The sequence below is a fragment of the Coregonus lavaretus genome (assembly GCF_964263955.1).
Source record: "Coregonus lavaretus genome assembly, chromosome: 9".
NCBI classification, from domain to species: Eukaryota; Metazoa; Chordata; class Actinopteri; order Salmoniformes; family Salmonidae; genus Coregonus; species Coregonus lavaretus.
Genome location: NC_139996.1, coordinates 32,365,758 through 32,388,982, shown reverse-complemented (window position 1 = coordinate 32,388,982; position 23,225 = coordinate 32,365,758). Strand labels below are relative to the sequence as shown.

The window sequence follows — 23,225 nt, the reverse complement described above, 5'->3', positions numbered from 1 at the left end:
ATATGTTACATTTCGTATGGTATGTATTAATTTGTTGATATTCATCATATAATAATATATATAATATGCCATTTAGCAGACGCTTTTATCCAAAGTGACTTACAGTCATGTGTGCATACATTTTTTCGTATGGGTGGTCCCGGGGATCGAACCCACTACCCTGGCGTTACAAGTGCCATGCTCTACCAATTGAGCTACAGAGGACCACCATCCATTTTGTATGATATGTTAGGAATTACAATTCCTACGATATGTATCCGAATTTCAATTCGTATCATATGTTATGAATTGCAATTCATACAATATGTTACAAATTTGCTCAAAGTACAATATGTTAGGAATGTACAAATTGTTGTGGCTAACGTTAGCTAAGTGGCTAGGTGGCTAACACTAATGCTAGCTAGCACTTAAACAGGGTTCTTCAATTCCGGTCCTGGAGGGCCGAGACACCTCTGTTTTTCATCCTCTCCTTCTAATCAGGGGCTAATTCAGACCTTGGACACCAGGTGAGTGCAATTAACTACCCGGTAGAAATAAAAAACAGAAGTGTTTCGGCCCTCCAGGACCGGAATTGAAGAACGACTAGGGGTTAGGGTTTAAGGTTAGGGTTAAGGTTAGGAGTTAGGTTAAAGGTTTAACGTTAGGGTTAACTAAAAGGGTTAAGGTTAGGGTAAGGGGAAGGATTGGCTAACATGCTAAGTAGTTGCAAAGTAGCTAAGGTTGTCCGTGATGAGATTCCAACATTAAATCTTTGGGTTGCTAGACATTCGCATTATACGCCCACACATCCACTCCGACCAACCACCGTCCTTTTGTTTTTGCATTAAGTAACCTTCTATAGCTAGGTTTCCATCCAAATGGCAACAGATTTTCATGCGAATATTCTAAAATCTGCATAAAAACATAATTTGCATTTTCCCACCAATAATAAATAAATAATATGCCATTTAGCAGACACTTTTATGCAAAGCGACTTACAGTCATGTGTGCATACATTTTTACGTATGGGTGGTCCCGGGGATCGAACCCACTACCCTGGCGTTACAAGCGCCGTGCTCTACCAATTGAGCTACAGAGGTCCACATCAGAGATGTGTTTCTATCAAATTGACTCTAGAGCGCACGTATAGCCTACATGATGAGCACAATTGGCCCAGCGTCGTCCGGGTTTGGCCGGTGTAGGCCGTCATTGTAAATAAGAATTTGTTCATAACTGACTTGCCTAGTTAAATAAAGGTAAAAGAAAAAAGAAAAAAGAAAACAAATGATGGACAAAGGAGTTCGATTATTTGTATTTTTCAAAAAGCAGCCAAGCATCGATTATCATGCCACCAGAATAAGACCCTCAATATTTATTGGAAAGGAGCGTCAAGCTAATCACCTTGCACTTTCACCAACCTGTGAAGTTCATCTGTAATTTATTTCATCTGTAGCCTAATGGTGCTTTCAACAACATTTAACATTTAAGTCATTTAGCAGACGCTCTTATCCAGAGCGACTTACAAATTGGTGCATTCAACTTAGGATAGCCAGTGGGACAACCACATCTTGATCACAGTAAGTACACTTCTTCAAACAAGCAGCTGTGAGCAAAGTCAGTGCAATCAGGGACAACTACATCTTGATCACAATAAGTACATTTCTTTAAACAAGTCAGTTCTAGCAGGTGAAATAAGTCAGGTGTTAGTTTAGACAAAAGACAGTGGTAGTAAAGGGTGGGTAGAATGATTACTATTATACTATTCCAGGTATTCCTTAAAGAGGTAGGGTTTCAAGTGTCTCCGGAAGGTGGTCAGTGACTCCGCTGTCCTGGCGTCGTGGGGGAGCTTGTTCCACCATTGGGGTGCCAGAGCAGCGAATAGCTTTGACTGGGCTGAGCGGGAACTGTGCTTCCGTAGAGGTAGGGGGGCTAGCAGGCCAGAGGTGGAACTGGGAACTCTGAAAAAAATGAGGTTGAATCATGACCTCAGTAATCTTCAGGTCAGAAAGCCGGAGCTCCAGAAAGAGGCATGAGTTCCCGCCATGGATTCCGAGTAAGATGACCTTTCAAAACACATTTTCCCAGTCAGAGCTATTTTTTATTATTCCCAGTTGTTTTGAATGCGCTGAAGTCGGAAGTCGGCAATTTCCCAGTTCCATGTTCCGATTTCCCAGTTGTTTTGAACATGGCATAATGCATGCTTTCCCAATGAGTCGTAGTCGGAGGACCCCACAACATGTCATCACATGACTCCAAGTTAACTTTAAAATGATGGTTATTATATCAATATCTGCGCATTAAACCATTTCCACCAACATTTCTCGCATAATTAATTTTACAGATACAAAAAGATCCCACATTATCTAGCATATTTTGTTTTGTCGACAGTTTACCGAAAGATGTTCTATTTCCATCAGGCCTGTCATTACATTTTTTATCCAACATTTACTTTACTCGCATAAAAAGGTTGGATGGAAACCTGGATTGTATTATTTAACCATACCAAACGTAACATACAATATATCATCCTCATTTGAATGTTCCGGATTTACGTTTACTATATTACGTCTAGTCTATGAGACCGTTCTGCGCTGCTGAGCATGTGGTGGTGTGCTGCTTTTGACAGCGACTTCAGCTAGCTAGTCCAGTGTGGGAGAACTCAGGAGACAGTTTCCCGTGCGTGTCGTCTCGAGTATCAGCAATGGCCCTGTTGAAATCTAGCAAGATCATTTCTACCGTCGGCGTTCACCCTCCATTGGGTGTCCTCTCTATTCGTGCCAGGTACATATTCTGCTCTTAGAGTACTGCTTTATTGTTGTTTTATTGACTAGTCAGCTAGCTAGCTAGGCTGACAACCATAAGATAGACAACTAGTGTAGAGCTGGCAAGCATACTAGTTCTAGCTAGCTAGCAGACGACCCATTGACTTTCCCCTCAAAGGGAGCAGGCTACTAGTTAGCCAACTCAAGACATATGAACAGCTAGCTAGTTTTCACAGCCATGTCCATGTAGTTACTATGTTAGTCCAAGCATCTAGCTAGTCAATGATGTAGCTAGATACCGGATTTCATTAGCCTTGTGAGGCTGGTTGGCATTTGCAACCTCAAACAAACCAAGGTTGTTCAGTGGCTGGCTAAACTTAAAGCTAACGTTGTCAAGGTAACTAGGAATGGATCCAGTGATGTGTTTTGGCAGGTAAGTTAACTGGTTAGCTGTCAATACTTCATATTCTTTCTTATGATTTATAGTAGTGCTGGCAAAAGAGCAAGAACTTGGAGGAGTTGAAACCTGCCTTGTTAGCTTGCTACACACAAATATTTATATATGACTGTGCTAAAGTCACAAAACACTAGCGAGCTAGCTTGTATTCCATGTAGCTAGAAGCTAGTTGGCTGGCCATGCTAGCTAGTGATGTTCCCCCTCCACATGACTGGTCAAGCATGTTTCATTACTGTACTGCTGATGACTAGCTGCCCACTGAAAGATAGCTAGCTAGGCCCATGAAATTAAGTTTAATTGATGCAATAAATGATGTAGGCCTATGGACAGAAATATTGCAGGATTACTGAATGTCATCCTTGCAACATTAGTGGTTGGTTGTTGATGCACAAGCTATCCAGTATGAGTATTCTTGTGTGTGAAAGCACACAATCTCAAGTTGAGATTGTTAGGGGATTACCACCTAATTTGGATTGAATCCTGCTTAGTGCAAAGGTATCAGACAATTTAATTGGATGTAAATCGAGTTGATGCAACTCTGTGAAGTAGACAGTAAATATATTCTACTGCGTGTCTCAATCTCCCTCCCTGACTGTTTCAGCTCATGGTGGTCCGAGGTGCAGATGGGTCCCCCTGACCCAATCCTGGGGGTGTCGGAGGCCTACAAGCGTGACACCAACCCCAAGAAGATGAACCTGGGTGTAGGAGCATACCGTGATGACCAGGGCAAGCCATATGTCCTCAGCTGTGTTCGCAAGGTGTGTTCAATCACTGCTTGATGTTTATGATAACTAATTTAATTATATCCATCATAACATGAGAAACTCCAGACTTTCACAAGAGACTAGAAGTTAAACAGACGTCAGCCTAGCTGTCTATAATCACCTTGACACTGAGAACAACTTTACTAAAAACCTTGGCTTGACTTTGACCCTGTGTATACTTAGGCTGAAGCTCAGATTGCTGCAAAGAAGCTGGACAAAGAATACCTGGCTATTGGCGGTCTGGGGGACTTTACCAAGGCATGCGCCAAGCTGGCTTTGGGAGACGACAATGAGGTTATCAAGAGTGGCAGGGTAAATCTTTCCCGGAACCTCAGACATCCTGATTCCACAGCACAGATTTAGAAGCCTTATTTTGACGGTTTGTTGTTTATTCCCTGTTCACAGAACATCACTGTCCAAACTATTTCTGGAACTGGGTCCTTGAGAATCGGAGCCAACTTCCTGGTAAGAGCCCTGTTCCTTTTGCCTTTTTACAGATGGGTAGTTCCATGGTAACATAGTGATGCTGAGACTCAGATTTTTCACTTTAAAATGTATGTTAAACAAAAAACAATGATTGCGAAGTTAAACTCTATGCACAATAACTACTTTTAACAATTTCCACAGAATATTGTACAAAAACACATTTACTTGAAGAACAGTGCAGATGCAAAATTTGGTAACAGAATGACGGTTTGTGCTGTTTGTGCTGTAATTCTGTTACCAAACTTTGCATCTGCACAAGCTTATTAATGAACGTCTATTATTTTCCCCACTCTCTTCGTTCCTGCACCCGTCCCTCAGTCCCGTTTCCATACAGGAGCCAGGGATGTGTATCTGCCCAAGCCCTCCTGGGGGAACCATACACCCATCTTCAGAGATGCTGGGATGCAACTGAAGGCATACACCTACTATGACCCAAAGACCTGTGGCTTTGACTTCCAGGGAGCTCTGAATGACATCTCTGTAAGACATGGCACAGAAGCCTAATCTCCCCATGTCAATGTGTAGAGAAAGTACAATAAACTGCTAGATAATTGTATGTCCATGTATTATAGATGGAATTGTTTGTATTGTTTCCTCTTATTCAGAAAATCCCTGAGAAGAGTGTCATCATGCTTCATGCCTGTGCCCACAACCCCACAGGAGTGGACCCTCGGCTAGAACAGTGGAAGGAGATTGCTGACCTGGTGAAGGTAAACACAGCTGAATATAAAGTTCTCAGTTGCCCTCTGACACCTCATTCGATCCACCAACCAGGCCAAAATATATAACAAGTTCTCTTATAATTTTCATTATTCCAGAAAAGGAACCTCCTGGTGTTCTTTGACATGGCCTACCAGGGCTTTGCCAGTGGTGATATTGACCGTGATGCCTGGGCTGTACGTTATTTTATTGAGCAAGGCCACAACATTGTGCTTTCTCAGTCGTTTGCTAAGAACATGGGTCTCTATGGTGAGTAATGATAATCACACTGGTCATGTTTGAGTATAATGTTGGGGGAAAAACCCAAATATTTTTTATTTAATCTAAGCAACATACCTTGTGTGGTGGTGTGCTATGTCCTCAGGTGAGCGTGTTGGGGGCTTCACTGTTGTGTGTAAGGATGCTGAGGAGGCCAAGCGTGTGGAGTCCCAGCTGAAGATCCTAATTCGGCCCATCTACTCCAACCCTCCCATGAATGGGGCACGCATCGCTGCCACCATCCTCAATACACCAGATCTGTACAAAGAGTGGTGAGTAACAGCCATCCACAGTGTCATACTTCAATTGTCTCACAGCCAACCTAATAAATATGGGCCCAGTTGAGTCACGACTGTTCTCTCCCTAGGCTGAGGGAGGTGCATGGCATGGCCAACCGCATCATCACAATGAGGGAACTGTTGGTGGCCAACCTGAAGAAGGAGGGCTCCACTCGGAACTGGAAGCACGTCGTCGACCAGATTGGCATGTTCTGCTTCACAGGGCTGAAACCTGAACAGGTAGAGTAACTGTCTCTACATGGTCTCATACTATAGTATGTGATTTCCATCAGGTCACCTACTTGTAAAGGAATCATCAGATGAAACATTGGCTATACTATAAGTATCAGATGAGAGTCATGAGTATAACTGTATTTCAACTTGTGCAGGTGGAGCGCCTTACGAAGGAGTTTTCCGTCTACATGACAAAGGATGGGCGTATCTCCATGGCTGGTGTCACCTCTGGCAACGTGGGTTATCTTGCACAAGGTATCCATGCAGTGACCAAGTGAGATGGTCGACCAGGAGTCACACCGTAGTCACCACCAGAGGACAGAGAGGGGCGTTAGCGTCAGACAAGAAAAATAAAAATCCTTATGTAAATTAACTCTCTCCTCAGCTTTCCTTTAGGGAAAGACTCAAAAGTAAGAAGATACCATGGTGTTATTTCTGTTGTCATTTTCTGTTGGCATTGTCTAGATACTGTATGTTGGACCATCTGTAACTAGGCTTTTAATTGAGTCCCCTGGAAACATTGTGGGTTCCCTGGAAAATAAATCAAGGAATTCTTGAATCTTTTTTGACCCCCCTCAGACATCAAAATATCTTATAGATCACACTTCCCAATGAAAGCACAAGTTTAGAATCATGTTGTCTATATTGCAGCAAGTCCTCTCACTTAGTTTGAACACACCTTGTCTCTATAAGAACTGTGCTCAACTGTTGGGTGTAACATGGAACACCAAAGTAATAAGGATTAAGGAAATTATTTCAGGTAATTGTATTGAAATATGTGTCTCTGAATTATTAATTATTAACTTACGAAGTATCTTTCAAAAAATATATCAGGTGCTGCAAAACTTGGTATCAACTTTGTCAGTGGAACCTGTCTAGGTGATGCTAGTGGAGTCATGGAACTTGTTTTATGAGGGATGATATGTGCTGCATGGAGTCACTGATTGTGATTATCAACTGGCCACAATGTGTGCTAAGGATGTTATTTTGCTGTTGTAATTTATTGTAACGGATGACCAGTCTACCAATCCACTACCACATCTCCCACTAATGCTGTACCATAGAATTGAATATAACTGTTTTATATCTATGGGCTGTATACTGTATGAACTGTTTTGACTCAATTTCAGGAGCATAAAGGGAGTTTTGCTGCTTGCACATTGCCTTGTAAACATGCCCCCTCGTGCTTCACCATCATTGAAAGTCAAATGTAATGCACCTTAAGATGCCCTCTGACTTTGAGTGGTGTACATTTCTGATGGGCCATGGAAAGCAGAGTCCAGGCAACCTGTAACACGCACTTGCCCTCAAAGCCAAGCACTGGCTTGAAATTCAGACTTATGGTTTTTATAATATAATATATAATATGCCATTTAGCAGACTTTTTACTTTGTGTTGTGAAAGATTAATGGTGGGTTCCACCTTGTAGATTATGGATTGCAGGGACCCAAACATTCTAAAGCATGTCAGAAGTTTTACCCTTTCAATCACCTGTTCTGTTGAGGTTGCAGAACTCTGGCACCCTGTGGTCCCAGGAGTTGGAACTCCTTTATTTTGGTGGAGGAGTCTGCTTGTTCCAATTAGACACAGTTTTTAACTACTGTAACGGTAATCTTTTTCTGCCCAACGTCACTATCTAGTTTGTTTCATACATAAATTAAACTGACGTTCTTTTGAATGGTACTCAATTCTCTGAAATAATCTGTTCATGATTTATGTGTACTGTAATCTGAGTTTCTCAGATTTGAGTCAGCTTCATTTCATTATGTCCGACCAGTGTTATTGTCACAAAAATAAAGATGGTTGCACAGTTTGTAAATGTCAGTTTCTTAATTTTGAGCAATGATTCAACTACAAAAAAATGTCAACTGTAGCGGGGAAAGGATAAGGTGCAAAAATTATGTTTTCATTAATGAAAGGCCTGTAGCCTACAACCTGCCGACATACGGATACTCTCTTCAGCGCTTGCAGAACACTGGAAACGTCAGGTAGAAATACCTGGAGTAGGGTTGCAAAGGGAGGGTATTTTACTGGTAACTTTCAAAGTGACGCTTGGCATTCTGTCTAAAGAGTTCAATCTCGGTTTCATCAGACCAGAGAATCACCAAGTGGACTGTCATGTGCCTTTTACTGAGGAGTGGCTTCCGTCTGGCTTTTTTACAATAAAGGCCTGATTGGTGGAGTGCTGCTGCAGAGATGGTTGTCCTTCTGGAAGGTTCTCCCATCTCCACAGAGGAACTCTGGAGCTCTGTCAGAGTGACCATCGGCTTCTTGGTCACCTCCCTGACCAAGGCCCTTCTCCCCCGATTGCTCAGTTTGGCCGGGCGGCCAGCTCAAGGAAGAGTCTTGGTGGTTCCAAACTTCTTCCATTTAAGAATGATGGAGGCTACTGTGTTCTTGGGACCTTCAATGCTGCAGAAATATTTTGGTACCTTTCCCCAGCTCTGCGCTCTACGGACAATTCCTTCGACCTCTTGGCTTGGTTTTTGCTCTGACATGCACTGTCAACTGTGGGACCTTATATAGACAGGTGTGTGCCTTTCCAAATCATGTCCAATCAATTTAATTTATGACAGGTGGACTCCAATCAAGTTGTGTAAACATCTCAAGGATGATCAATGGAAACAGGATGCACCTGGGCTTAATTTCGAGTCTCATAGCAAAGTGTCTGAATACTTATGTAAACAAGGTATTTATTTATTTATTTATTTATTTATTTTTTGCAAAAATTTCTATAAACCTGTTTTCACTTTGTCATTATGGGGTATTGTGTGTAGATTGATGAGGGGAAAAAATATTTAAATACATTTTAGAATAAGGATGTAACCTAACAAAATGTGGAAAAAGTGAAGGGGTCTGAATACTTTCCAAATGCAGGAGGTTGGTGGCACGTTAATTGGGGAGGACAGGCTCATGGTAACGGGCTGGAGCAGAATTTGTGGAATGGTATCATTTTACATTTTAGTAGACGCTCTTATCCAGAGCAACTTACAGTTAGTGAGTGCATACATTATTTTACTTATTTTTTCATACTGGCCCCCCGTGGGAATCAAACCCACAACCCTGGCGTTGCAAACACCATGCTCTACCAACTGAGGTACATCCCTGCAGGACATCCCCTACCCTGGACATCCCTGCCGGCCTCCCCTACCCTGGACGACGCTGGGCCAATTGTGCGCTGCCCCGGCTACGACAGAGCCTGGATTCGAACCAGGATCTCTAGTGGCACAGCCACAAATGCCTTAGACCACTGCGCCACTCGGGAAGTTATGAAATACATTTGCGCCGTTCCAGACATTATTATGAGCCTTCCTCCCCTTCCCCTCAGCAGCCTTCATATATATATATAGGGAGGGGAGGGGAAAACTGAAAGCTAGCTGTTATTGGCACACAGAGGTTTGGAACTCTCTTTCTTATTGGTCTATTAACTAATTTGATATCACCAGGCAGGCCAAAACTCCATCCCACCAAAACAGGCTGAAATTTCATGAGGTCTTTTCAAACAGCTCTAACACTAAAAGGGCATTATCATAATTTTGACAATTTCACTGTATTATTCGAACCTCATAGTGTGGAAATATATAAAACACAGGAAAATTACGTTTATGACAGCACTGGGCCTTTAAATCGTGTGACTAGGCTAAGCCACTGCAGTAAATCATGGTATGATTACTCACTACAGTAGATACGAAAAAATAGCACACAACAACTCGTAACTTCTCATAATAACCATGAATAGAGCTTTTAAAAATTGCCGAACGGTAATGGTGACAGGAGCCAGCCGAGGCCTCGGTCTGCAAGTAGTGGAAAGTCTGGTGGCAGGGAGCTCTGCTCCGGACAAAATTATTGCCACGGCCAGAAATCCGAGCGGGGCCCAGGTAAATAAACCCATGCGGAAATGTTATACATCTTGTGCTGTGTTTTGAGCGTAGCCTAGGCTGCAGTGTTCTTTTATAGGGGTTGGTGGACTTCATGTAAGGTCTGTCATATAAATAATTATGCATATTCTCAATATTTTATAACATTTTGATGTAGGCTAACGTTTGCTCATACTTTCTCAAACAGCAAATACCCATGTCTAACCAACCTGGACTCAGGGGTAGACTTAGCATAGTAAATGTAAATCTGGGACAAGTCAATTAATATGATATGTAACGGTTCACATGGGATGTTTGTGGATGTCAATCATCCATTTCGTATGATATGTTACGAATTACAATTCGTTGGCTAAATGGCTAACGTTAGCTGGCTGGAGGTTAGGGGTTAAAGGGTTAAGGTTAGGGGAAGGTTTAGCTAACATGCTACGTAGGTGTAAAGTAGCTAAAAAGTAGTAAGTAGTTGCTCCTGCATAGCTAAAATGCTAAAATGGTCCATGATGAGATTCGAACACGCAACCATTGGGTTGCTAGACGTTCGCGTTACTTTAACCCTAACCTTAACCCCTAGCCTAGCTAATGTTAGCGGTTAAAGTTAGTGCTAGGAGTTAGGCTAGGGAAGGGTTAGCTAACATGCTAAGTAAGGTTAAAGGGTTAGCTAACATGGTCAGTAGTTGCAAAGTAGCTAAAAAGTAGTAAGTAGTTGCTAAAATGCAAAAGTGGTCCGCGATGAGATTCGAACATGCAACCCAATTGCTAGACGTTCATCTTATACACCAATCCATCCACCCGGACTAATAACCTTACTGTGTTTTTGCGTTAAGTAACCTTCTGTTTTATGTAACATATCATACTTATTTGAGTGTCCCGGATGTACTATGTTATGTCTAGTCTGAGACCAGGCTGGTCTAACCCATGTCACTGGTGCATGCATATCTGCACATCAGACTTGCAATGTAGTTGTGTGAAGTAATTCTCTGTTTTGCAGGAACTGCAGAAACTAGCTGAAAAACATCAAAATATCCATATAATAACGCTTGGTAAGAATAATTAAATCAATAACTTTTGTATGCATGATATAATGCTATAAAAAAAATCATATTGTTTTGTTCTTGACTTTGCCTCCTCTCCAGATGTTGTCAGTCAGGAGAGCATAGAGAAAGCTGCACAAGACGTTGACCTGCTTGTTCAGGAGGTGGGCCTCAATTGTCTAATCAACAATGCTGGAATCAATGTTGTCGCCAATTTTGAGACCGTCACGGCTGAGAAGATGTTGGAGAACTTCCACACCAACTCTGTTGCCCCCCTTATGATCACTAAGGTTTAATTTGTTAATTTTAATCTTTACATAAACAAAAATACAACATGATAGTCCACCTGCATGAGAGAAATAGAAATGTTCTCACATTCTGTATCTCTGCCAGGCTCTCCTACCCCTGTTGAAGAGGGCAGCTGTCAAAGGCACAGGGATGGGCATCCATAGAGCTGCAGTCATCAACATTGCTTCCTTGTTAGGGTCAGTCGAGCTCAACTGGGGTGACCGGGCCAACAACATCAAGTGGTATCCTTACAGAACATCCAAGGTATGTATATTGTTGGTCATTTGACAACCTGATAAATGTGGACAAGTGTCAAGCAGATATAACATAAGTGACATGGCTCTGACAACAAGTTTTGACAGAGTGCCCTGAACATGGTGACCCGATGCATGGCAGTGGATCTGGAGGCTGATGGCATCCTGTGTATGGGCCTCCACCCTGGCTGGGTACGCACTGACATGGGTGGACCAGAGGTAAGCCTCTATTCTCCTCTTCTCAGCAGAGACAACGTAATGCACACAGCATCACAATATCTGTCCCCACATCCGTACTTGTTTATTTTAGTAATAGCCCCATGAGAATAAATAGTAGTTTTTTAGGGAGACATTGATAATTAATACTCATTATAATTTCCCCTTTGCCTCCAGGCACCTTTGAGTCCAGAGGAGAGCATATTATCTGTGTTGTCAGTAATTGGTGGATTGACTGAAAAGGATCATGGGTCATTTCTACACTACACTGGGGAGCCACTACCCTGGTGATTGGAATATCACCATGGATGATTTTATAAAGTTGTTGCTTTGCACATGTTTATGCTTTGACTTTGCAAAGTTGAATGTACTACCTAAATAGCAGTTTTAAATGACAAATGCATCATGTAATGTTCTATATGACATGAAGTTTTATTTGCTGTAACACTGACACTATATGCCTAGCCTATATTATTTAAACGAGGCAAGTTAATTGTTCAGTAGGCCTATGTGCAACAGGTTGAAGTGGCGAGGAAGCAAATAATAATATAATATGCCATTTAGCAGACGCTTTTATCCAAAGCGACTTACAGTCATGCGTGCATACATTTTTGTGTATAATAGTGGACCGTTTTGTTTGTCTTTGAAGAAAGCCCTTCTTTCAGCTTTAGATAAGTATCTTCCCATGAGACTTATTTGTAAACCTATAAGAGGATATTCAATTAAATTGTTTAATTGCTGAGCAGTGAGTGTTCTGGCACTTCCTTATGTTATTATGAGGAAATATCCCACTGTTACGTCTGAAAGGATGATGCATTTTACTGCTCTCTTTTCCAATTAAACGTTTGGTCTTATTACACAATAGTAATGGAGAGTATTTATTTGTGTCTTTAGAAAATATAGTAACATGCAGTATCCTGGAAAATAACATTTATCCCCTGTGTTATCCCCTATGACGCATAGTAGGAGTTTGTCTGATGTTAGCTGAAATAAAAGTTGTGCACAAAAATGTTGAGGAACAAGGAAGTGGGTGGATATTTTAAAAACCTTCTCTCTCTCTTCTCTCATGTTAGGAATGCTTTTGCTTTGCTCTAGTTATCTCAGAGAACTGCATGTCTCCGCACAAAACAAACACTATTAAGAGATTTTCAATTCAGAAGTCAATTATATATGATCACTCAAACATCCAAACACTGCTAGGTGACTGCTGAAACAATTCAACCCTGTTTTATTTGCATACTATCTAATTAATCTGGTGGCTATTTGGGTACTACATGTGATAAACCTCACCTAGCAGTTGCTTTGCAAATCGTGCTGGTGGAAAAATGAGCCGGAATGGAATTGCTTCAAATGTCAAGGCTGCTTTTGGAGGAAGTTAATAAGACAAGGCAGTCTTGGAACATCATTAAAAACTAATCAGACCTGTTTAACCAGGTGATGGATAGTCAGGTATTGTAATGATCAGTGAATCAGTCTGCCAGAGAATGAATGTATGGTGATGTAAACACACAGATGACAGTGAATGGAGGAGAGGGACAGACGGATTGTGTCATAAGGTATTAATTATTATTTCACATTCTGTTTAGTCTTTTATTATAATTGTACATCGCTCAGATTATGTTTGTCACTGTGTATTTCTATCTGGCAATTGTAAAGAATGATCAGAATACAGTGATTAAGGATATGGGTGACTTCATTGTTATACATTTGTCAATAATGTGTAATAACATGCTATTGGGGAGCTACTTGCTTTGAAATATATATTTAGTTTACTTCTCTAATAAATACTGAACCAAAATATAAATGCAACAACAATTTCAAAGATTTTACTGAGTTACAGTTCATATAAGGAAATCAGTCAATTGAAATACATTAGGCCCTAATCTATGGCGTTCCCAGGAGTGCAGCGGGTGGGCCTATGCCTTGGAGGGCATAGGCCCACCCACTTGGCAGCCAGGCCCACCCACTGGGGAGCCAGGCCCAGCCAATCAGAATGAGTTTTTCAGACAGATAGAAAGACTCCTCAGCACTGCCCCCACCCCCACTCAGACAATGCCGCAGGTGAAGAAGCCCGATGTGGAGGTCCTGGGCTGGCGTGGTTGCACGTGGTCTGCGTTTGTGAAGCCAGTTGGACATACTGCCACATTTTCTAAAATGACGTTGGAGGCAGCTTATGGAAGAGAAATGAACTTTACATTCTCTGGCAACAGCTCTGGTGGACATTCCTGCAGTCAGCATTTCAATTGCACACTCCCACGCTCATCTGTGGCATTGTGTTGTGTGACAAAACTGCACATTTTAAAGTGGCCTTTTATTGTCCCCAGCACAAGGTGCACATGTGTAATGATCATGCTGTTTAATCAGCTTCTTGATATGCCACACCTGTCAGGTGGATGGATTATCTTGGCAAAGGAGAAATGCTCACTAACAGGGATGTAAACAAATTTGTGCAGAACATTTTTGATAAAACATGGGACCAACACTTTACATGTTGCGTTTATATTTTTGTTCAGTGTAATTTGCTTGTTATGACTGTTATGACAGAGTTGTTATACAGCAACACTAACTAAATAATGTTGTCTCGCTATAACAGGGTTCCCCAACTGGCGGCCTGTGGACCGAATTGTCTGAGCAAAAATAAATACATAATTGTTGGCCATAAAAGACTGTGAAATCAGCTCCAAGTTATTTTAATTTTGGAAGTCTGTTCCCAAGTATTCCCACGCATAATAGAGAGATACATGTGATCGTATACAAATTTAAGCAAGATTTGAAATTATTATGTTTTAGTGAAATATTATATCTGTTTGGGATTATTGCGGTCAAATTGCAGTCTACAAATGATTTGTAATTATGTTCCCTCACATCACCGTCAGGTTTGAGGTACATAACTGAGATAATTATTTGAATTTGTTTGGTGTTACATTGACTAGCTAATTAGATCAGATTACCAACATATTTCCCTCTTTTCCGCAGGTTAGAGACTTTGATAAATTCTCCAGGCATAGGATCCTGGGAGAGGTCAGAGTTCATCTGTGCGATATGGAAATCTCATATCCTCTTGATGTCCTCGAGGACCTATAGACACCACAGAAGGTGGGTGATACACTATCTGGATCTATAGGATAATAATTATATAAATCCTTTCTGTGTACTGTCTTGACTTTAGTAATATATTATTATAATTTCCAGGACCTGGTTGGAGAGGTGCTTCTCCTTCTGAAGTATCTCCACACCCTCCAGAGGCTAGAGGTTGGTCTGCTGAAAATCAGGGCACCGCCTCAGCCAAGTAAAAAAAATAAAGGTAAATGGCACTTTTCTTGTGCGATAAACTCATTATTGAGCTGAAGTTGCATACTGTTGCGTTGTAGATAAAGGTAGGATTGATTGGTGAGTGTTTAAAAAAGTTACCATTTTATTGTTCTAGTTCTGTTGACTCTGTTCACAGCACTGTATGCCAAGATCAGTGTCCTCTGCAACCAGTTCAAGCTGCGGCATCAGTAGTCCACTGTTAAGACCTGGTGGGAAGTGACCGTCTTCAACAAAGTCATGATGTTCACGCTGCCAGACCCACAGATCAGGGAGTGCTGCATTGTGGTCTCTGTGTACAAGATCCATGCAGCCAAGAAGTCATCCAAACGCCAGGTTGGCCTGGTCACCTTTGGAAAGGGAAAGAGCTCAGAGGATGAACACTGGAGTTTGATGATGCGATAATTTCGTCAGCCAATAGCAAAGTGGCATCAGCTGTTAAGCTGAGGCTAGCCAGGCCAGTCCACCTACTTTGACTATGTTCTTGTGATGCACAGCATATTGGAAGTGTGTGGAGGACCGGGATTACAAGGGATTTTTCAAGCTATTTCTCACAACTGATATCACTTCTCTGTGAAATATAGACTATTATATTGAAATTCTGTGGATAAATCATAAATTCCAGCTGCTCACTTGGTATGAGCAGTGCCTGATCACCTGTGAATAATATAAGTATTATCAGTAGGCTACCTATTTAACGTTGCACTGCACCCCCCCTTTTAGGAACACTAGAGGGCACTTACACTCAGTAGTTCATTTCTTGAAGAAATCTATGGGCAAAGAGGTTGAGTAAAAACATTTGCATATTTATACAATCTCAGCTCTGAAGTCGGACTCCCACGAGCAGTTTAGGCACTTTCAAGGTACTTCCATTTCTTCTAGAAACCATCAACATACATATAGTACAAATAAACAGAATGTAATCAATTGTGCAGACAGTGGCGTCATGGCCATAGGGGGCACAAAGGCACATGCTCCCTCAGATTTGTCATGTTTTTTTATTTTATTTTAGATGTTAAATTAATTACTAAACTACATTTTCAGCCCACGTTTTATCATAATTATTTATAAAAAGATCTGTCATCTGTATTTTGCGGAGGGGGCACACTTACTGGACCAGGCAAAGAATAGCCCCCATCCCCCCCATTCTCCCTAGTAAGTTGTTCCTTCCAAGCTGCACGAGGCAAAGAGATGCTTAGGCAGGATGCTAGATAGTGCGTGCAGTATCGTCAGTGGAGGAGGAGACTCACTGGGCACAGACGTCAATTCAACATCTATTCCACGTTGATTCAATGTAATTTAATTGAAATGACGTTGAAACAACCAGTGTGTGCCCAGTGGAGAGAGAGTGTAGAGTGACACACACAGCATTTGATTTGATTTTAGCTGCCGGTGATGGGCAGGAGTATGTTTGTAAATTAATTTGATCAAGCTATATAGCCTATTGATGCCTTCTTGATGAATAAATAAAACAAAACTGTTTTGTTTCTCTGTAATAATAGCCGCCTAGCAATTTTATGAAGTTGGCTTTAGCTAGCCAGCTAGAAAAGTTCCCAACCTCATAACCAGCTACCAAGCTATTTCAGGCAATCAATCAAGTTAGAGTAGTTTGTCTAACTATCTTAGTTAAAAATATATAGAATTAGACATGTTTCACATGTTTGAAAAATGCAAAAACAGAAGAGAGTTCTCTGAGTTCAGACCGCAACCCCAAAACATGTGCTTCCCCAATCACAAAATAAAACACTACAAAACCTCTCCCAACACTGTGAGCTGCTGATGTGAGATTAGTGGGCAGCTTGCATCTCACCCTCTCAAGGCCATTCCCAGGCAGTGCCCACCCCTTTTCCAGGCCAATGTGCTGTTAGCTCTAGCTGGCTTCCACCCCCCTGCCCACTACCTCCTAATGTGAACAAGCTGAGGCCTGAGAAAATAAACTTAGAGACCTTGAGATGGAAGGGATTTACAGCCATGCCTTTAGAGGGGCTGCAGTCTACATGCAATTACTGTCCAGTGTCCACACTCTTAATGAAGTACAGCTGTCAGGGGTTATGCAGGTCAGTGACCTGCCGGGGTGGGAGGATTCTGTCCAATCTACTAAGGGTTTTGCACACCGGAATGCACAATATGCACACAGCCATAATGCTTTTTAAAACCTCTTAAATGTAACTAAATGTAATCGAAAGTGTAGTCTACGTAATAACCAAAAGTAATTATTTATCATCAGAGGGCCATAAACAATAACTAGTAATACTGCATACTCCAAGATCTCCAAAATCTCACCTTTCTGGTAATTTTTTGTGTAAATTGCTGAGGTATGGTCAGCTGCACCATCGAGAGCATCCTGACCGGTTGCATCACCGCTTGGTATGGCAACTGCTTGGCATCCGACCGCAATGCGCTACAGATGGTAGTGCGTATGGCCCAGTACATCACTGGGGCCAAGCTTCCTGCCATCCAGGACCTATATACTAGGTGGTGTCAAAGGAAGGTCCAAAAAATTGTCAAAGACTCCAGTCACCCAAGTCATAGACTGTTCTCTCTGCTACCGCACAGCAAGCGGTACCGGAGCACCAAGTCTAGTTCCAAAAGGCTTCTTAACAGCTTCTACTCCAAGCCATAAGACTGCTGAACAATTAATCAAATGGCCACCCGGACTATTTACATTGACACCCTTAGATTTTACACTGCTGCTACTCGCTGTTTATTATCTATGCATAGTCACTTTATGTAATAATAATGTAATATGCCATTTAGCAGACGCTTTTATCCAAAGCGACTTACAGTCATGCGTGCATACATTTTTTGTGTATGGGTGGTCCCGGGGATCGAACCCACTACCTTGACGTTACAAGCGCCGTGCTCTACCAGCTGAGCTACAGAGGACCACTACCTTTATCCCTACCTACATGTACAAATTACCTAGACTAACCTGTACCCCCGCACATTGACTCAGTACCGGTACCCCCTGTATATAGCCTCGGTATTGTTATTTTATTGTGTTACTTTATATTACATTTTTACTTTATTTTATTTTGTAAATATTTTCTTAACTCTATTTCTTGTACTGCATTGATGGTTAAGGGCTTGTAAGTAAGAATTTCACGGTAAGGTCTATAAGATTGTACCTTCCTTATAACTGTTGAACACATTTGTATATTTAGTGTTAGAGACAATGTGCATATTTTCTAAAGGTCTCTCTTGATCAACACGTCTGCCCCCAGCCCTCTGAATGTCTCACAGAGCTCTAGCTTGGCTTCCTGAACTCGTTTGTCTATGACAAACAGAAAGTGTTTTTTGCTTTAAATCTATGAATTATTTTAGATTAGGCTACTGGCTATAAATCAATCTCAGAATGTGCTACATCGACGACACCACTCTCTCCTGCTGCGTTGCGATGTAAGGATTCCAAGCATATGCGTTGTTCATCCCATCTTCAAGTGGTGTCAGATTTCACATCCTGTTTTATACAGGCAGAAGAGACACTCCTGTGTCCGTGAGAATCAGGGCTACCGATCTATGCAAGCCATTTCGATCTACGGTGTCTACAGATCGATTTATAAGCGAAAATGTCGGTCGGAATCGGTACCAGAACCAAGTAAGTCCCCTAAACAGGGGACTTTAAATCAAAGAGGTTTTAAGTGGATCTGCAGCTCTACATTTCATAGTTCCCTTCTGTAGGAACAATGAAAAGTTGCTCTCATTATAATGTTGATTGATTCAGACTTTAGTAATGTGCAGCGATGCAGAATATCTGTCTCAAAATAGTAAACATAATTATATTATGTCATTGTCATCAGCTGCTTTGCAATTTTGTTTATTGCTCCATGTGAAATTAGAAGTAAGCATTTAGTCACCGCTGTTTACCACTTTGCTAAACCTCGTCGGATCTCCCACACTGTGAATACAGCTGAGGACTTTTTTTATTTTATTTTTTATTTAATCTTTATTTAACCAGGTAAGCCAGTTGAGAACAAGTTCTCATTTACAACTGCGACCTGGCCAAGATAAAGCAAAGCAGTGCGATAAAAACAACACAGAGTTACATATGGGGTAAAAACCATAAAGTCAAAAATACAACAGAAAATATATATACAGTGTGTGCAAATGTAGCAAGTTATGGAGGTAAGGCAATAAATAGGCTATAGTGCAAAATAATTACAATAGTATTAACACTGGAATGCTAGATGTGCAAGAGATTATGTGCAAATAGAGATACTGGGGTGCAAAAGAGCAAAATAAATAACAATATAGGGATGAGGTAGTTGGGTGGGCTAATTTCAGATGGGCTGTGTACAGGTGCAGTGATCGGTAAGGTGCTCTGACAACTGATGCTTAAAGTTAGTGAGGGAGATAAGAGTCTCCAGCTTCAGAGATTTTTGCAATTTGTTCCAGTCATTGGCAGCAGAGAACTGGAGGGAATGGCGGCCAAAGGAGGTGTTGGCTTTGGGAATGACCAGTGAGATATACCTGCTGGAGCGCAGACTACGTGACTTATCGTCACCTGTGGCCTCCTCTATCATGGTCAATAGAAATGTATTTTTTCTTTACACTGAACAAAAATATAAACTCTCATGTTTCATGAGCTGAAATAGAAGATCCCAGAAATGTTCCATACGCACAAAAAACGTATTTCTCTCAAATTCTGTGCACAAATTTGTTTATGTCCCTGTTAGTGAACATTTCTCCTTTGCCAAGATAATCCATCCACCTGACAGGTGTGGGATATCAAGAAGCTGATTAAACAGCATGATCATTACACAGGAGCACCTTGTACTGGGGACAATAAAAGGCCACTTTAAAATGTGCTGCTTTGTCACACAACACAATGCCACAGATGTCTCAAGTTTTGAGGGAGCGTGCATTTGGCATGATAACTGCAGGAATGTCCACCAGAGCTGTTGCCAGATAATTTAATGTTATTTTCTCTACCATAAGCCGCCTCCAACGTCATTTTAGAGAATTTGGCAGTACGTCCAACCGGCCTCACAACCGCAGACCACATGTAACCACGCCAGCCCAGGACCTCCACATCCGGCTTCTTCACCTGCGGGATATTCCAGGCACTCAGACAGTTGATCAAATCAAATCAAATTTTATTTGTTACATGCGCCGAATACAACAGGTATTACCGTGAAAGGCTTATTTACAAGCACCTGAAATGCTTACCTACAAACTCTTAACCAACAATGCAGATGTTTCTTTTTTAAGTAAGTAAGAAAATATTTGCAAAAAAATTAAAGTAACACAATTAAATAACAATAACGAGGCTATATTCAGGGGGTACCGGTACTGAGTCAATGTGCAGGGGTAAAGGTTAGTCGAGGTAATTGAGGTAATATGTACATGCAGGTAGGGGTAAAGTGACTATGAATAGATAATAAACAGCGAATAGCAGCAGCGTAAAAGAGCAAATAGTCTGGGTAGTCATTTGACTAAATGTTTAGCAGTCTTATGGCTTGGGGGTAGAAGCTGTTAAGAAGCCTTTTGGAACTAGACTTGGCGCTCCGGTACCGCTTGTCGTGCGGTAGCAGAGAGAACAGTCTATGACTTGGGTGACTGGAGTCTTTGACCATTTTTTGGGCCTTCCTCTGACACCACCTAGTAAATAGGTCTTGGATGGCAGGAAGCTTGGCCCCAGTGATGTACTGGGCCATACGCACTACCCTCTGTAGCGCCTTGCGGTCGGATGCCGAGCAGTTGCCATACCAAGCGGTGATGCAACCAGTCATGATGCTCTCGATGGTGCAGCTGTATAACTTTTTGAGGATCTGAGGACCCAATGCCAAATCTTTTTAGTCTCCTGAGGGGGAATAGGCATTGTCGTGCCCTCTTCATGACTGTCTTGGTATATTTGGACCATGATAGTTTGTTAGTGATGTGGACACCAATGAACTTGAAGCTCTCAACCCGCTCCACTACAGCCCTGTCAATGTGAATTGGGATGTGCTCGGCCCTCTTTTTCCAGTAGTCCATGATCAGCTCATTTGTCTTGCTCACGTTGAGGGAGATGTTGTTGTCCTGGCACCACACTGAGAGGTCTCTGACATCCTCCATATAGGCTTTCTCATCGTTGTCGGTGATCAGGCCTACCACCGTCATGTCATTGGCAAACTTAATGATGGTGTTGGAGTTGTGCGTGGCCACGCAGTCGTGGGTGAACAGGTAGTACAGGGGGACTAAGCATGCACCCCTGAGGGAACCCCGTATTGAGAATCAACGTTGTTGGCTACATTTACCACCTGGTGGCGGCCCATCAAGAAGTCCAGGATCCAGTTGCAGAGGGAGGTGTTTAGTCCCAGGGTCCTTAGCTTAGTGATGAGCTTTGAGGACACTATGGTGTTGAACGCTGAGCTGTAGTCAACGAACAGCATTCTCGCGGAGTTGTTCTTTTCGTCCAGGTGGGAAAGGGCAATGTGGAGTGCAATAGAGATTGTGTCATCTGTGGATCTGTTGAGGCGGTATGTGAATTGTAGTGGGTCTAGGGTTTCTGGGATGATGGTGTTGATGTGAGCCATGGCCAGCCTTTCAAAGCACTTCATGGCTACAGATGTGAGTGCTACGGGGTGGTTATTTAGGCAGGTTACCTTGGCGTTCTTGGGCACAGGGACTATGGTGGTCTGCTTGAAACATGTAGGTATTACAGACTCAGTCAGGGAGAGGTTGAAAATGTCAGTGAAGGCTCTTGCCAGTTGGTCAGCACATGCTCTGAGTAAGCATCCTGGTAATCCGTCTGGCCCTGCTGCCTTGTGAATGTTGACCTGTTTAAAGGTCTTACTCACATTGGCTGCGGAGAGCGTGATCACACAGTTGTCCGGAACAGCTGGTGCACTCATGCATGGTTCAGAGTTGCTTGCCTCGAAACGAGCATAGAAGGCATTTAGCTCATCTGGTAGGCTCGCGTCACTGGGCAGCTCGCGGCTGGGTTTTCCTTTGTAATCTGTAATAGTTTGCAAGCCCTGCCACATTCGACGAGCGTCAGATCCGGTGTAGTAGGATTCAGTCTTAGTCCTGTTTTGACGGATTGCCTGTTTGATGGTTCATCGGAGGGCATAGCGGGATTTTTTATAAGCATCCGGATTAGTGTCCCACTCCTTGAAAGCGACAGCTCTAGCCTTTAGCTCAGTGCAGATGTTGCCTGTAATCCATGGCTTCTGGTTGGGATATGTACCTACGGTCACTGTGGGGACGACATGGTCAACGCACATATTGATGAAGCTGGTGACTGATGTGGTATACTCCTCAATACCATCGGATGAATCCCGGAACATATTCCAGTCTGTGCTAGCAAAACAGTCCTGTAGTTTAGCATCCGCGTAATCTGACCAATTCTGTATTGAGCGAGTCACTGGTACTACCTGCTTGAGTTTTTGCTTATAGACAGGAATCAGGAGGATAGAATTATGGTCAGATTTGCAAAATGGAGGGCAAGGGAGAGCTTTGCACGCGTCTCAGTGTGTGGAGTAAAGGTGGTCTAGAGTTGGGTTTTTTTGTGTGACATGCTGGAAGAAATTTGGTAAAACTGATGTAAATTTGCCTGCATTAAAGTCCCCTGCCACTAGGTGCGCCGCTTCTGGGTGAGCATTCTCTTGTTTGCTTATGGCCTTACACAGCTCATTGAGTGTGGTCTTCGTGCCTGCATCGGTTTGTGGTGGTAAATAGACAGCTATGAAAAACATAGATAAAAACTCTCATGGTAAATAGTGTGGTCTACAGCTTATCATGAGGTACTCAACCTCAGGTGAGCAAAACCTAGAGGCTTCCTTAATATTATAGATCACGCACCAGCTGTTATTGACAAATAGACACAGACCACCACCCCTCGTCTTGCCGTAGGTTACTGTTCTGTCTTGCCGATGCACGGAAAACCCAGCCAACTGCATATTATCCATGTCCTTTTTTAGCCACGACTCGGTAAAATATACAATATTACAGTTTTTAATGTCCCATTGGTAGGATAGTCTCGAACGGAGCTCATCCAGTTTATTCTCCAGTTATTGCATGTTCACCAATAGGACGGATTGTAAAGGCAAATTATCCACTCGCCAACTAATTCTCACTAAGCACACAGATCTGCCGCCCCTGTATCTGCGTCTCCTCTTCATGCGAATGTTGGGGATTTGTGCCTGGTCCGGGAATAGACTTAACTCTTCGCCTCCGATTCATTAAAGAAAAACATTTGTCCAGTCCGAGGTGAGTAATCACTGTTCTGATGTCCAGAAGCTCTTTTCAGTCATAAGAGATGTTGGCAGAAACATTATGTAATAAAAAAGTTACAAACAACGCAAAGAAACACACAGAATAGCACAATTGG

The 23,225-nt window shown here is 42.2% G+C and overlaps 2 protein-coding genes and 1 pseudogene across 4 annotated transcripts; all 3 read left to right on the top strand.

Annotated features, from left to right (window-relative positions):
• Positions 1–2,614: 2,614 nt before the first annotated feature.
• Positions 2,615–7,751, top strand: LOC311134457 (aspartate aminotransferase, mitochondrial-like). The gene is made up of 10 exons (XM_084168139.1): positions 2,615–2,760; positions 3,800–3,956; positions 4,146–4,274; positions 4,368–4,427; positions 4,767–4,928; positions 5,054–5,158; positions 5,267–5,417; positions 5,533–5,698; positions 5,794–5,944; positions 6,094–7,751. The coding sequence occupies exons 1-10, from the start codon at positions 2,681–2,683 to the stop codon at positions 6,214–6,216; spliced, it is 1,284 nt and encodes a 427-aa protein (XP_084024265.1). The 5' UTR covers positions 2,615–2,680; the 3' UTR covers positions 6,217–7,751.
• Positions 7,752–9,432: 1,681 nt separating this feature from the next.
• LOC311135249 (C-signal) lies at positions 9,433–12,615 on the top strand. 2 transcript variants are annotated; one of them, XM_084169190.1, is made up of 6 exons: positions 9,433–9,816; positions 10,802–10,853; positions 10,947–11,134; positions 11,238–11,396; positions 11,495–11,605; positions 11,780–12,615. In XM_084169190.1, the coding sequence occupies exons 1-6, from the start codon at positions 9,670–9,672 to the stop codon at positions 11,891–11,893; spliced, it is 771 nt and encodes a 256-aa protein (XP_084025316.1). In that variant the 5' UTR covers positions 9,433–9,669; the 3' UTR covers positions 11,894–12,615. The 2 variants fall into 2 exon arrangements, with proteins under 2 accessions (XP_084025316.1, XP_084025317.1); XM_084169191.1 differs by having other exon boundaries at positions 9,578–9,816; positions 10,947–11,008.
• A 1,840-nt stretch (positions 12,616–14,455) lies between these two features.
• LOC311135329 (synaptotagmin 1-like) lies at positions 14,456–16,298 on the top strand (annotated as a pseudogene). Its single transcript, XR_014615407.1, has 4 exons — positions 14,456–14,485; positions 14,579–14,623; positions 14,795–14,906; positions 15,051–16,298. The product of XR_014615407.1 is annotated as a synaptotagmin 1-like (transcript).
• Positions 16,299–23,225: the final 6,927 nt, after the last annotated feature.

Coding starts and splice junctions, on each gene's coding strand:
- LOC311135249 (XM_084169190.1), top strand. CDS start 9,670: ATGAATAGAGCTTTTAAAAATTGCCGAACGGTAATGGTGACAGGAGCC. Junction 11,135..11,237: donor CCCCCCTTATGATCACTAAG/GTTTAATTTGTT, acceptor TATCTCTGCCAG/GCTCTCCTACCCCTGTTGAA. Junction 11,397..11,494: donor ATCCTTACAGAACATCCAAG/GTATGTATATTG, acceptor AAGTTTTGACAG/AGTGCCCTGAACATGGTGAC.
- LOC311134457 (XM_084168139.1), top strand. CDS start 2,681: ATGGCCCTGTTGAAATCTAGCAAGATCATTTCTACCGTCGGCGTTCAC. Junction 2,761..3,799: donor GTCCTCTCTATTCGTGCCAG/GTACATATTCTG, acceptor TGACTGTTTCAG/CTCATGGTGGTCCGAGGTGC. Junction 4,428..4,766: donor GAATCGGAGCCAACTTCCTG/GTAAGAGCCCTG, acceptor CCCGTCCCTCAG/TCCCGTTTCCATACAGGAGC.